The 14,269-nt window shown below is 47.0% G+C and overlaps 2 protein-coding genes across 5 annotated transcripts in view; one reads left to right on the top strand and one right to left on the bottom strand.

Moving 5' to 3' along the window:
- PTPRE (protein tyrosine phosphatase receptor type E) overlaps window positions 1-1,762 on the bottom strand; it is a 68,351-nt gene extending 66,589 nt beyond the window's left edge. Inside the window, exon 1 of one of the 4 annotated variants that reach the window (XM_072340263.1) lies at window positions 1,733-1,762. The gene's annotated coding sequence lies outside the window, so the exon portion shown is untranslated. Of the gene's footprint in view, window positions 1-1,325; window positions 1,424-1,502; window positions 1,632-1,732 lie in introns of those variants that run through there. The other 3 variants (XM_072340259.1, XM_072340261.1, XM_072340262.1) reach the window with 3 other exon arrangements.
- Window positions 1,763-6,862: 5,100 nt separating this feature from the next.
- Window positions 6,863-14,024, top strand: CLRN3 (clarin 3). Its single transcript, XM_072340895.1, has 3 exons — window positions 6,863-7,094; window positions 12,290-12,469; window positions 13,750-14,024. The coding sequence occupies exons 1-3, from the start codon at window positions 6,863-6,865 to the stop codon at window positions 14,022-14,024; spliced, it is 687 nt and encodes a 228-aa protein (XP_072196996.1).
- The last annotated feature ends 245 nt before the right edge of the window (window positions 14,025-14,269 follow it).

Here is a 14,269-nt window from a genome sequence, read left to right as displayed (position 1 = left end):
AGTAATGACAGAAGATGCATCCCAGCACTCCCACACAACTTCCAGCTGCAGGTTCTCCTGATGTTAAACCCACCCTGAAGATGATTTTGGAAACAGAGCTTGACATGCGGTATAAGGTTTACAAAACATCAGGAACGTACAAAGGGGATGCAGCCACAACCCTCCCACACTGCAAGGAGTTCAACAGCTGCCCTGCAGAGCAACTTAAAGGAGGAAGGCCGCTGAGCCACACAGCAGCCTAAGAACTGCTGTGCCCACAGGTACCACATTAAGGTATCATATAAGAAAGGGGAAAAGAAAGCGAGAAACCAGGACCCAAATGTGCTAAAATAACACCTGTGCTTCACAGGCTCGGGATAGATTACAATAGCCTAAACATCACAGTTGTGCTGACTGAGGTATACAGAGATCTCTGCTTCTGCTAAAGGTGCCTAGGAAGCTTTTAAACAAGGAATCCAGCGCCTATTTCTTAACTTGGGAAAACACACTGCATGCATCTACTGATACAGCATCTGTTACCCAGAGCGCAGCCAGCACAGATGGCCGGTGCAACAGAACACAGCACCTGTGCCGTTCCTCTATTAGCAGGCAAAGACAAAGCAAAAGGAAGGAATCAGGTAGCACATCCATGGTCCACAACAACACAAGGAGCCCCAGGTCAGCCCTAACAGGAACAGTGACCCCGAGGCCGTAGTGATGCAAACCACGCTAGGGAGCTCCCAGTGACCCACATGGAGACCTATCCAAGATGACACCGCGAGCTTCCAGCTGAACATCACTCATTTCCATCCAACTTAATCTCCACGTTCATGTTTACGGTCCCCCGAGCGCGTCATGTCCATGCAAATAACAGTACTTCCCACCACAGGGCATTTCTCAATCCTCAGCCTTTATCTCTGCTTCCTGGTAGCACCTGGGAACGCAGCCGGGCCATCGCATTCAGCATCACCCCATTCCCAACCGCTGTCACGAGAGGAGAGAACACGCTCAGAGCCATCTGCTCCCCATGCTACCAGCAGCTCTCTCGGACAGAAGTGCAGCACATCTCCTCACCGCAGACAGAAGTTACCCGCGCCTTACCGCTGAGAGCTCCGGCATTATTTTCTCCCCGTTTTAAGCAAAAGCAAGCGGGGTGTGGAGTTACCACCAATGGCCTCGATTGGGAAGCAACAGACGAACCCGTTCCCACCGAAACCCCGGGTCATTTTCTCCCATCAGCCCCGCGTAAAACACGAAGTTCGCGGCGGCTCACAACCCGCCGAGCAGCCGGAGGGCCGCTACCGCTACCGGCACGGACGGAGCGCGGCGCTCGGAGCGGCACTCACCGCGACACTCACCGCGCCCGCACGGCCCCGCAGCCGCATCCCAACCGCGACCTCCGCGCTGCCGGAGCTCCGCACGGCCGCGATGGGAGCCGAGCCGAGCCCCGCCCCGCTCCCGCCGGGCTCCCCGCTGCGCCCACCTGCCCGCTCCCCGCATCCCCCCTCCGCCACGCCGCTCACCGCCGAGGCTCCTGCCGGCTCTCGGTCCTCCCGCCGCCGCCGCCGCCGCGCTCCGCTGGCGGCTGCCGGGCCCCGGGCGCGGGACCGCGGGACGCCCTGGCGGTCTCCGGCGCTGGGCAGAGGCGGCGGCCAGGCAGGAAATTTCGCTCCTCCGCCTCCTCCTCCTCCTCCTCCCCTCAGCGGAGCCGCCTGGCGGACGCCGCCCGCATCGGCCGCTCCGCGCCGCTCACCTGCCGGAGGGCGCTGTCAGCCGGCGCACGTGGTGGGATGCGGAGCGGCTTTCCCCGGGCATGCAGGGCCCTTCTAGCCCGAACTGCGCTGTGTTGATGCCGTCACACCTGCACTACGTCTGCCCTTTGCTCCCCTCCTCATTCACCGGCTGTGTGGCAGAACCCCCCAGAACCCACTGTGTTTCAAACCCAGGACCCACAGGACAGCCTCATTTCAGCGCTCCCCACCATTAGCAGCAAGGCAGGGCTGTGGAACTCAGAATAGAAACATCAGTGAATATCCGTGTCTTCTGCACAACACTTCTTGGTCTCATAACAGCGTCCCTCTGGCACCACATTGACCGGGAAGCAGCAATTTTAGCAGGCATGGCTGTGCAAATGGGCACAGCACCAGGAAGGCGCTGGTTTTAATGAACCCTTTTGCTAGATTGAGTGGTGCAAGTCAGCAATTTGCTCACGAGGAAATGTTTGCAAGAAGTGGTGTGTTCATTGGAATGACTGCTTTTATCCAGGCGCTCAAATAGGTGGAATTATGATGGTTTGAAACTGAGACAGGGGAGGTTTAGGTTGGATATAAGGAGGAAGTTTTTCCCCCAGAGGGTGGTGACGCACTGGAACAGGTTGCCCAAGGAGGCTGTGGATGCCCCATCCCTGCAGGCATTCAAGGCCAGGCTGGATGTGGCTCTGGGCAGCCTGGGCTGCTGGTTGGTGACCCTGCACACAGCAGGGGGTTGGAACTGGATGAGCACTGTGGGCCTGTTCAACCCAGGCCATTCTGTGATTCCTTCTATGATTCCTTCTATAGTGAGCCTCACTGCAGGAAGGAAATTATTGATAAATAATTGGCCGTGGTGCACTTGGGAGCAGCAAGTCTTTAAACTGAGAGTCATTGGGTGAAAGCGTGGCAATATGTAACATCAGAGAGGTAGCTAATTTGATGACTTCAAAGACATTTGTCTCGGATTCTTACATTTGGAATCTAAATCCAAAGGTTTCTGGGCATATCTTGAAGTATTTGGGACTACCTGTCTTTATAATTGTTACAGAAATTGCAGTAAATGAAAGCCTGCTCTGCCAGCTCTTCCCTCCGTCTCCACCTACAGGATTTGTTCTAAGCATTACCTGCTTTGAGAAAGCACAAAGTCACATTTTATTCAATAGAAAAATAATAATCATGATAATAAATTGAAAAGCGGTGTCTGCTTCACACAAGACCAGAAGGCTTTTTCCCTGCTCTTCTACAAGCTCTACCTGACCATCCAGCTGGGGTTGGAGCTTTGTGATCCTCGAGGTCCCTTCCAACCCAAGCCATTCTGTGATTTATGATTCCTCTTTTTTCTCTGTCCACGTGGAAGCCAACATTCACTGCTTCTGGTGGCTGCTGCTCTGCAGGCTTGGGGGGCACTGCTTAGCGATACCCAGAGCCAGAAGTCAGTACCTGTCCAGTGAGGAGATTTAGTCACTTTCTATGAAGAAATCCAATCAGTACTTGAAACATGTTTGGTTTTTTCTTGCAGCAGCGTTCTGAATAGGATCGGAGCAATAGAAGAACGAAGCTGGAAGATACAAGAGCACAAATCCACTGCACAGCAGTGGTACGAGTAGATACACAAAATGTTGTGATCACATCCAAGTTTCCCAGGCAGCTGTTGCAATAATTCAGCAGTTCAGCTGAGCTTTAGATTTCCAGCTCCAGCTACAACAAAATTCATGATGCTTTACCTGGTTTCCTTCAGGCAGCCCAAAAGACATCAGCAGATTTGCATTTCCATCCCCACTCAGAACGCTGGCTGCAAAGCTACCAGGGTAAAAAAAAATCAATCTCATTCTTAGTATTCTCTATTACACTTCCAGCGAGTTGTTTCAATTACCTTCCATCCAGCTTAGAAGAGGTAGAGATAATTAGTAATGCACAGCCTCCCTCTGCAATGCTGTGCACACGTGGATGATTATTGACCCCTTTTTGGAGCCAAGAGCAGCTCAAGGACTTTGCCTTTTTAGCTCTCCTCTGCGGCTAGATGTGGAAAATGGAAAATAGGATGTAAAGGCTTGGTGAGATCTGCAAGGGCTCACCGCAATGGTGGGCTCCCAGGAAAACAGCACATACCTGCCAGCCAAGCACGATGCTGAGCTAACTTACCTCCTGGTGTTTTTCTAAGTGAAAAGGTTTTAACTAAATGTGGGATCTTGTAAACTGCTGGTAACCATTGCTAAGTGCAGATGATTTCACCTTGAATTTTCCCTGGCTGCAGAGCATGGGTGAGCACGTTGCCTGCAAGCTGCTGCGCTGTGTCTGCATGGCCAGGTCCTCCTTCCAGAGCGTGTGTGCAACACGGGAAGAGAAATCCATGTGAAATGTCATAACCCACCATAGGAGAATGACTTTGGACCAGCTGTGAGGCCATTCAGTGGTCAGCAGGAGCACAGGATGTGGCCTGTCTGAATCAGCAGCAGGCTGGGACATTCCGTTTGCGAATAAAACTTTCGTTATATATATATTTATATGTGTATGTTTGTTTGACAGCAGATCTAGTTGCCTAAAGCAAACCTGTACATAAATATGAGATAAATACATATTCCTCCTTTAAAAATACGAGGCTACGTGTAATTTTATTCCGCATCTCTCTGCTGTCTGGGTCCGAGTGAGTTACTCTGATTATTCTTTCTGACTGCTGTGTAAGGACTGCGGCATCACTAGCTGGAGAAGAGCTGGTAAATTACTGCTGGAGACACATTTTATCACAGCTGGATGAAACCCATCTCTCCTCTTTTCCCTGAAGCGATGAGGTGTGCCGTGTCAGACTGAATTGCCATGCGGGTGCCTGATCTGGAGCAAGGCATGGAAATGCTGCCATTGCAGAAGGGAGCTCGACACGTAGGGCTCCAGTTTAATCATTAGGATTTAGCAGGAGTAGCATATAGGACAGTGATGGTTGTGCTCTGGAAAGATACCAAAATGCTTTTCAATATACAGAAGACAGGGTGGCTTTTTAGGCATCTATGGGAAGAAAAGACACAAGCAATCAGCAGAGAATGGATTCACTTCAAGGTAACAAGGAAGAAAAGGGCAAATTATGGGCTCATTTACATGGCCACTCCTCTGGTCTCAGGAGAGTTTTGACAATTTGAGCCACAAAAATTTGATCCCAGCCACTGAAAACTGAGAATAATTGAATAAGATTGTTTAGAAAGGAACTACAAATTACGCCCTGCAGCTCTCAGTCTCTGCTATTTAGAGGTTTTTAAAGGTGCAAATGCTCGGCTCGCTTATATTGGGTTCTCTCAGGTCTGCCAAAGGAGGTCCACTGAGCAGCTGCTGAAAAAGCGCTCCCTCAACTTCGGTACCAGGACAGATATTAATATTTCAATGTATATCTTGTAAATGTATTTCATTGTGGGTCAAGTGGCACAGCTGAACCAGGGCAGAAAACTTTTACTGCCACTGCTTCACCCAGTAAAGGGAGAAGCTCTCTGGGAGAGGATCACAGACTCCTCCCCAGCAGCACTGAACTAAAGGGTGGACAGACATAGCGGTGATCATAAGGAAGTTTATCCGTCCTTCTGTGGTTAAAATTTAACTGAAGGTCTGGAAGGAAAATGGAAGGCAAGTCTCCTGTTCCTCATTTGTTTAGAGAGGTTGAAATCTTCCCTTGGGTCTCCAGTGCTTAAAGCATGCATGCAAAGTTTGCCTGTCTATGAAGTATACGCAAGGTACATAAACAAAATGTATACATTCATAAAAGCAATGGCATCAAAAGTATCATTTTAATCCCATATAAAATAAAAATAAACATGAGATTGTATCGCACGAAAGACCAGCAAATACATCTCAGAAATAAGATGCATTGATTTCAAACATGACTTCTACTGTAACATTTCTCCTGCTCAATTGCCCAGGGCAGATTTCCTTCTGTATTGCCTCCTTTACACATTCACCAGCCCACTGAAATGAATCCCTCTTTAAGGTGTTTGTTTCCTCCCTGTAGAGCAGTTAGGCAACCAGCAAATAATGCATATTTCATGTCTGAACTGAACAAGAGCTGAAGGCTGAAAGCCCCATTGGTAAAGTGCAATCAAAGATCATTACACACCTAAAGCAAGTGATGCTTAGAGAAATTGACTGGAACTTAACAGAGCCCAAACAAGCAAAGAAGCAAAAAAAAAAAAAAAGAGGAAGAGGGAATAGGCATCGTGTGAAAATATATGGAAGTTAATAAAGATTTACAGAATTTTCTTTAAAAATATATAACTTTTTGATGCTAGATGGAAAATCTTTAACCCTGAAATGGCTCAGAGTAGCCCAGTCCTGTCACAGACAGCATCAAGAATTTAAGAGGCCCCAAAAGTGGAGTGCAGCTGTTAAGGAAGATGGGAGTCAGCAGAGCAAAAGAACACCTATCCGTCTTCACTGTAAGAAATCAGAATCTACCTCTTGCTTCCAAAGGGGTCTGGGTGTGGAGCTATCAAAAACCATTTCCAGGCTAAGTACCAACCTTCCAGAAGAAAACACAGGAATAGATACAGAGAGAGATTAGAATTGGAAACGACCTCTCAGATCCCCAAGCCCAACCCCAGGCCACTCCAGATCCACAGTGCCACATCCCCATGGCTCTGGCACGCCCCCAGGATGGTGACCCCACCACATCATCTGTGGGCATCACTGTGCTGGTGCAAGAATAATTTTTTCCTGATGCCCAAGCTGAACCCCCCCTTGGTGCTAGTTGAGGCCATGACTTCTAGTCCTATCAGTTACCTGGGAGAAGAGAAACCCAGAAAACTTGGTCAGGGAGCTTTGTTTGGGCTCCAGAATTGCTCAGGAGTCAGAAGGGGAGCCGTGGGAGTCTCCTCCTTGGGCAGAGCTGCACTAACAGCAAGTCTTGTGCTGGCAGTGGCTGCTCCCTCCCCTCCATGTCAGGGGTGTGTGGGTACAGCCATGGTAACGCCTCTTCTCCAGATCAAAGTTCAGTTATTTTACGTTTTTATGACTGCTGCTGCCTGCTTAAAGTTTACCAGGGTAACTGTAAGCTAGCACACAGAGCAGGCTCCAGGGAGCAAAGGGAGGAACAACCTTACACCCAACAGGGCCGAAGGAAAGGAAAACCTGAACCTGTGGAAAGTCTGCCAGACAAAATGCCAACCAGACAGAAAACACTGATGTATGGAGGTGCTTTTTTGACCAGCATTGCATCCTTTGTCATCATTTGTGCCGTTCTGGGAACGCAGGGGTGGATGGACAGCAAGGTCAGCTTCTCTGGAGGAGTGAACTCAACCACTACTGTCAGCCTCACGTATGGGCTCTTCCAAGTGACCTGCGCTCAGGTCATCAACGAGGGGCTGCAGATCTCAGATAGCAATTTCCAAGGTAAGGAGCAGTGCATGATGGTGGGTGCCAGCCTGGGTGGCACCAGGAGTGCAGGAACCTTCTTCCTTCACCTACAGCTCTAAGACCTTCAGTGAGAACCTCAGGAAAGCTTTAGGTTGGGCATTAGGTAAACCTTCTCCAAAAGAGAGGTGATGCACTGGCACAGCCACCCAGGGAGTGGGGGGTCCCTGTCCCTGGAGGGGGGTCCAAAACCACAGCGTTGTGGCACTGAGGAACATGGGCAGTGGGCACAGTGGGGGTGGGCTGGGGTTGGATTGTGGGATCTGAGAGGTCTTTCCAATCCTTATGACCCCATGGTTTCATTTAATGACATGGTCGGTGTGCGTGGTATGGGGTGGGGTTGGACGTGGGGATTCTAGAGTCCTTTTGCAACCTTAATGAACTTTTCCATGAGAATATCTACAAACTGTCTCAAGGATTTGAAGTGGTATGAAATAAGACCCAATAAGGCAGTCAAATGCTGAAGTGTTGCTATTAATGGCAACTCCTGGTGATCTGTGGCCTCAGCCAATGCCTCCAAAGGAAGAAAGGATACAGGATCAGAATTTGTGTCTAACAGATTTTAATTTTCAGAAGCTTTCAGCGACAAACAGGAAAGCAACACTCTATTAGCGTTCCATTAAAGGCGTACAAAACTAATTTGGCCTCCTTTAAATTTCATTACGTTGGATTAATCATTTGATTTAAAACGCTTTGCCTGCCTGTGGATCAAATTAGCATCATTTTTATAGAGATAGGTTCTGAAACCGCTGAAAGGAGAAGGGCAAAGCACGTTAATTTAGACAGAGACAGTGTTTATGTATCTGCCAGGCCTGTACTTGAAGGAAAACACTCATTTCATTTCTTCTTTCAAGAGAACCCCATCCCATTTCTAAGTGATATTACTGAACTGAATATGCTCGCTCATTTCTTTTTAACACTCATGTGTGAAGTATGCATTATGACGTAGCATAATGAATAACAGGTGACCACACCTTTTCCAGGTGGCTCTTTGGCTCCGAGATTTTGGACTGAGGTTCTTAAATAGCACTTGAGCAAAAAGCTGTTGGCTGGTTGTATTTTGTTGTTATGTAACCCAACTTAATTTTTTTTTTGCACATTTGCTGTTCTCAGTATTTATCCTCAGTGGTAAAATTAAGACCAGAAAGAGAAAAATAATAAAAACGGTTGAAAAGTTACATAGAGAACAATTGAGAGACAAGGGAAAAGAGATGCTACATGGGAAAAAACAAAGGCAAAAAATTAGGGGAAAAAAGAATAGGGCTTACCTAGCAAGACCTTGGAGAAAGTTATTACTCAAGCGTGGAAAACTTTAGTATGAGAAAGGAAGCATGAGCAAAAGCAGAACAGCAACAAGAAGTGATGCATACGAAATGCAACCACAGGCTGCATACTGATCTCAGTTCAGCACAGCTACCTCTATGCTCAAGGAGCTCTGCTGACATTAAGGGGAGGTTCAGGCTGGATGTTAGGAAATACTACTTCTCCGAATGAGTGGTCAGGCAGAAGAATGGGCCACAATGGAACGTCTGGACACTGTTGAGAGACATGGATAAATGAGAACTATGGGTGATGGGTGGATGGTTAGACTGGATGATCTTGTAGGTCCTTTCCAGCTTTGGTGATTCTGTGATTAACATAAATATCCATAAAAGCCCAAGTTAGCTAAGCCTGGATGCTGCTGCAAAGTACAAGGATTTGCACTCAGTTTCTGGGTTGGAAGCCACAGCACTCACACAAGCACAAGTGAAAGAGCAGAGAAGGCAGTCAGAAGAAACACTGCTGTATTTTGGAAAAGCAGGTCAAATAGCTTTGAAACCTGAAGAAGGCTTTCTGTCTTTTGGTAGGCTGTGAGATGTCCCACCACCATGAGCAGGCAAACCCTCCCAGGCAGAGCACAGCTGATCTAAACATCCGGCTGGTTCCCAGTTCTTTCCCACCTGAATTTAGTATAAAAATCACACCTCCAATTTAGCAATGTGACAGAGCTATACTGTGGAATTCAGTTCACACTGCAATGATGATGTTGTAATGAAAAAGCTGAGTGCAGCAGCATTCCAAGCAGAGTATATACTGAGGTCATTGTCCAACAAATATTAAATCACAAGTCATTCAGACTAGTTTTCTTCTGTCACTTCAGAATAATCAAAGTAATTTTAGGAAAATCAATTATCCATTTACAAAAACAGCTTATATATGATTATACCTGCCCACACCGGGTAGCTCAGGCATTATGCCTTGCTCCATGCAGGCAGGCTCTTTTTGACTTCAATAGGGTGCTGCATGAAAGCAGGACTCTACCCATGGGAGCTTGGCAGGGCCAGGAGCAGATGCAGACTGGAAGGACTTTGGGGCATGTTTTGCCTTTGCCTGCAAAGCAACGGATGCAAGCAAACCCCAGGACCTGGGCACTGCCAAGCAGCCCTATGGGATTTCAGGTTTTTGCACAGTCCATATAGGTTTGGTTGTCAATGTTGTTTGTCATCCTTCAGATTTAAATTTTGGTGCTCATCATTTAGGAAATGTCATCGCAGTTCTCACATATACACCATTTATAGATGGGTAAATCAAGTGAGCTTCAGGAGCTGCTCGTTGTTTTCAGCAGCTGCTGGGAAGATGCTTCCTGAGTGCTCTAAATATGGACTGCATCCCTCACTAGCTACGTCGGGCACGTCTCCAAGATAAAATGAGCTCATTTAGAATTAATTCTTAGGTTCTATACTAGACATGATTGCCATGTTTTGTATTAAGTAGGATTCTGTGCATTCCTAAAACAGAGAGATACTTCACAGACCTGCATACATACTAATTTTAAATTGAAATCACAGAATGGCCTGCATTGAAAAAAACCACAGTGCTCATCCAGTTCCAACCCCCTGCTATGTGCAGGGTCACCAACCAGCAGCCCAGGCTGCCCAGAGCCACATCCAGCCTGGCTTTGAATGCCTGCAGGGATGGGGCATCCACAGCCTCCTTGGGCAACCTGTTCCTATAGGAACATAGGGAATAGGTTGTCCCAAGACAGTAGGATGCCTCTCATTTGATACTGAGCCTTTGCAAAGACAGTATTACTGTTCAGATACCACACCATCAAAAGGAAATTCAAAGCCTGAAGAGGAAAGACAAAGAAATATGGATTCTACAAGCACAAAGTGCACGATGGATAAACTCAACAAAGCAACAAAGCATCAGGGCTCATCCAGCAGCCCTGGGGATGCTCAGAATCTGGCCAAACACAGGTATTATCTAACAACTTCAATCCTTAGTGCCTCCATCAGTTGCTTTAAAGATCAGCCTCAGAAAGGAACCACCTTTTCACACAACACAGTGACAACTGTGCTCGTTTCCAAGTCAGACCCACAGAGCAGTGAACAAGGTGCACAGGCACACCCAGAGCCCAGCAATGAGCAACCAGCAGCTCTCCAGGAAGTCTCTGCAGTTCATTACGACACAGAGGAATGTATTCATTTTCTACCTTTTAATATATAGACCAAATGCTTGAAAGCTGCTGGCACTTGGGTATTCAGCAAAGTTCCCATCAGCTTCCAGGGCTCTGGTGGGACCCTGTGCCAAGTGGAAAGTTAGGCTGAATTCCTTTTTTCTTCTTTCTTTTCTTTTTTAAAGTGAACAATTCATTCTGTGTTGTGATGATAGAGCTGTGAAAGCTGCCAGATCAGCTCCGCTTGGAACGGGCCTCAGGGTTGGCGTGGAGCCTCAAGGCCAATTCACACACAGCTCTGTAAAAGTTTGGGAAATTAAATCTGACCGGACGAGAGTTACAGGAAACAGGGATGAGGAAAAGGAGATACAGGGAAACATGAAGGGCCTGGTGGAGGCACAGCCCTGTGCTTTCGCTCTGCACTCAGGCTGTTTTACCCTGATACAGAGGGTACCTCTGTCACATTCAACTGGATCAGCCACTAGAAAGTCCTCTAGTTTGCACAGCCTGTCTTGTTTGGAGCAACGTCTGCTGCCACGAAAGTTGCATTTTATTTCAAACCTCCTGCAGCTCTGTGCTGCTGCAGGAATAATTGCAACAGGTGGAGCCTGGCAGAAGTACATCCCCTGAATGGTGGCTTACCATCAGGACGAAGGAGCGTGATGAGAGGGTGCAGCCATCAGCTCTGGAGATCTTCCCAGGGATAAAATTAAGGGATGCTGCCAGAGGGAAATCATACACAGCTGTCTGCTTCTGGCCCAGGCGTGTTTCTCATGGTAGGCAACAGCCAGCAGCAGTAAGGCTGCTTCAGCACAAGCACCAGTACAGCTGCACCTCCATTTCTTTGAGTGATGCCTCCTGAATGCCTGTCTTTCCTTTTCTTCTAGCAGAACTGCTTAAATTTGCATCTCATTTCCACAACGCATCCTTACCTGCCATTTGTTCAAACCGAAATTCACTTCTTCTAAGAATGAAACACTAAACGAGTTGAAAGCTCTCCTTTTAATTTATTTCCAGCAGCTCTTCTTTTTGCTCCGAATGTTTATTTCCTTTTTATGGCTGTTTATTACGGTTTTGTTCTTTTTACTGCTATGATTCCCCCAGTCTACATGCTAGCTGAACACTGCAGTAAGGGCTTTGCATGAAGAGCAGCACGGAGGGGAAGTTTCCCTGCAGATGGCCGTCTATCACAACGCCTCTTTGAGCAGAGCATAACAACGCTGATGTCAGATCTGTTATAGGTTCAGGCAGCCTCAGGCACATTACAGTTGCCTTCTCAAGCTTTAAATTGAAAGGGGGATACTATGTTTCAGTGTAGCTCTACTGCAATTACACTTTGAGAGTGCTGCATTATCAGCATAGGTACCAAATAACGGGAAGGATGTAGGCAAAACAATAAAACTAATTACAGTCCTGAAGAGTCTGACTGCATGTACCAAGGGCATTTGGCCAGCCATGCACACAGCTACAGAGGCAATCTGGAGCTTGCTACCTAACCCAGGTTAGGTTGGTGTGCCAGCTGGACTAGTAGGCATACACTTATTTCAGACTAAGATACCTCCATCCCATTGCAGATTTGGGCTCATATGCTACAGCCAAACCTATTGCTCCTGCTGCATCTCTATAGCTCAGCCAAATCTCTGGTTATTAGCTTTTAATGACAATTAGCTAGGTGTTAGTAACCCTTGACTTGCTGGGCACACTTAAACACCCTGGGCACCTCCTCTTTTCCCAGTTGCAGAAGCTCTGAAAAGCAGTGGAACAAAAGGCATCAACACAGCCATCATTGTGCTTCTGGTTCTCATCTTGCTGAGCTCCCTCCTGAGCTCCGGCTTTACTTGCACCAACACTGTGAGCAACCCCTACCAGACCTTCCTGGGACCCATCGGAGTCTACACCTGGAACTCCATAAGTGGTGAGTAATGTGTCCCACTCTGACTACTTTGTGCCCACCATGCAGATAACTCTGTATTCACCCCTCTGGGTGAATGCAGAATTAAAGCAGAACTGAGAAGTGTCCCTGCTGGATGTGACTACAGAGCAATTCATAAAGCAATTCATAAAGCCTTAAAGGCTCTGTGCCACTTCTTCATGGTTATTTACAGCATAACAGTTCCTGTGTTACCTGCCTAGTGAAATAGGCCTTTAAGGTCTCATCAATAGGATGGACTGCAGCTTTGTGTCTGAAACCTACGTTGAACCAAATACATCTAAAACAACATTAACATCAAAGGGAAGATGGACAGAGGGGTTGAGTCACAGTAAAGTGCATTTCATTCTTTGAAAAAGCACTTGCGGAGCTCAAAATTAGCTTCAGTGCTCCCTAAGCAGAAAAAAATCATAGTGGTGGAGATGCTGAGTGTTAGAGCCATGAACTCTGCCAAACAGCTCCTGGGGGGCACAGCCCCCAATGCCCTACAGCTGGCTCCTAACACACCTTTCTGCAGTTGCAAGCTGTAAGCCTTAACCCCAAATGGAAGAATTATGGGATTGCCAAACTAAGTATTAAGGAGAAAGTAACCCACACGCTGGCCGCAGTTCCTTCTAACAGCCCTCTAAGAGCTACGACCTGGAAGCTGATTTTGCCACAGGCATTTTTTGATGAAAAAAATCACGCATCGTTTGTTGTGTATCTTGAAGGCTCTTAATCTTTGCACCAGATGGTCTGAAATCCCAGTGCCCTCCCTGCTAAATCCAGACCCAATGTCAGCAGGAGCATTGGTAATACAGCGTACCTGGAGGGAAGGGTGGGAATGCTTTCACCAATGGGCATTTGTTATATCTCTGCTAGCACTATGAAAGCAAAGAAATAAAAGTAGTATTTGGTTAAATGTCAAAGTGGCAGAACTCAGCATACATTAAGGAGGCTGTGGGAAATAGACACAGATCCAGTAAGAGATCTCATTTTGGCTCATCACAGTCATTGAAAAGGTTGGGTAGGAAAGAACCGCAGGTTGCTAAGCCCAAGGTCTTGCACGGAGCACTGCCAACACTGAGCCCATAGCAGGTTGCTTGGGGTCTCATCCACTTGTTCTACCATATATCCCATGAATTTATATCATTTATATGAATACAGGCATTCACGCTAACTTAGGGAGAATATTCCTAAGTAGCAACTTACAGAGCTGCTCAACGCAAGTATTTCTAACATAATCCTACAGATCCACCTCTAACAGTTGTGCTTTTCTTTCCCAGGAATCCTCACTCTTTTGGTTATGATACTTTTTCCCATCAACGTAGAAGGCAATGGCATGTCTTTGGAGTTGGCCAACAAATGTATTTCTCTGGCGCAGGCACAAGTTGGATCTGAACACAGGTATTCCTACTCCTACTGGATCCTGCTGCTTAGCATCATCTTCAACATCGTTACTATTATTATCATCTATTTCTATGACCATGCAAGATATTCTAAGAAGAAAGAACAGGAAAGGCCGATTGAAAACGCATCCAAAGACGTCATTCTTTTTTAAGGACATTGCCAAAAAGAGGGTCTAAAATAAAATGACTGTTTTAACATGGACAATCCCGACTGATCTTTTGTGTTCAGATTGAAGTTCTGTGCATAGCCCAATTAACACAATAGCCTGTTGCTTCTTCAAAGCAGATTGATTTTACTTTTCTGATGAAAGATGTTGGATAACATCTATCGGCTTCCATTGGAAATGTGCTGCCTGAGCACCTCTGAGCCAAAGCACTCAACACCAGCACCTACCTG

This window comes from Excalfactoria chinensis, chromosome 6 (assembly GCF_039878825.1).
Source record: "Excalfactoria chinensis isolate bCotChi1 chromosome 6, bCotChi1.hap2, whole genome shotgun sequence".
Taxonomy (NCBI): domain Eukaryota; kingdom Metazoa; phylum Chordata; class Aves; order Galliformes; family Phasianidae; genus Excalfactoria; species Excalfactoria chinensis.
The sequence above is the reverse complement of the archived record's forward strand: the minus strand, read 5'-3'. Positions and strand labels throughout refer to the sequence as shown.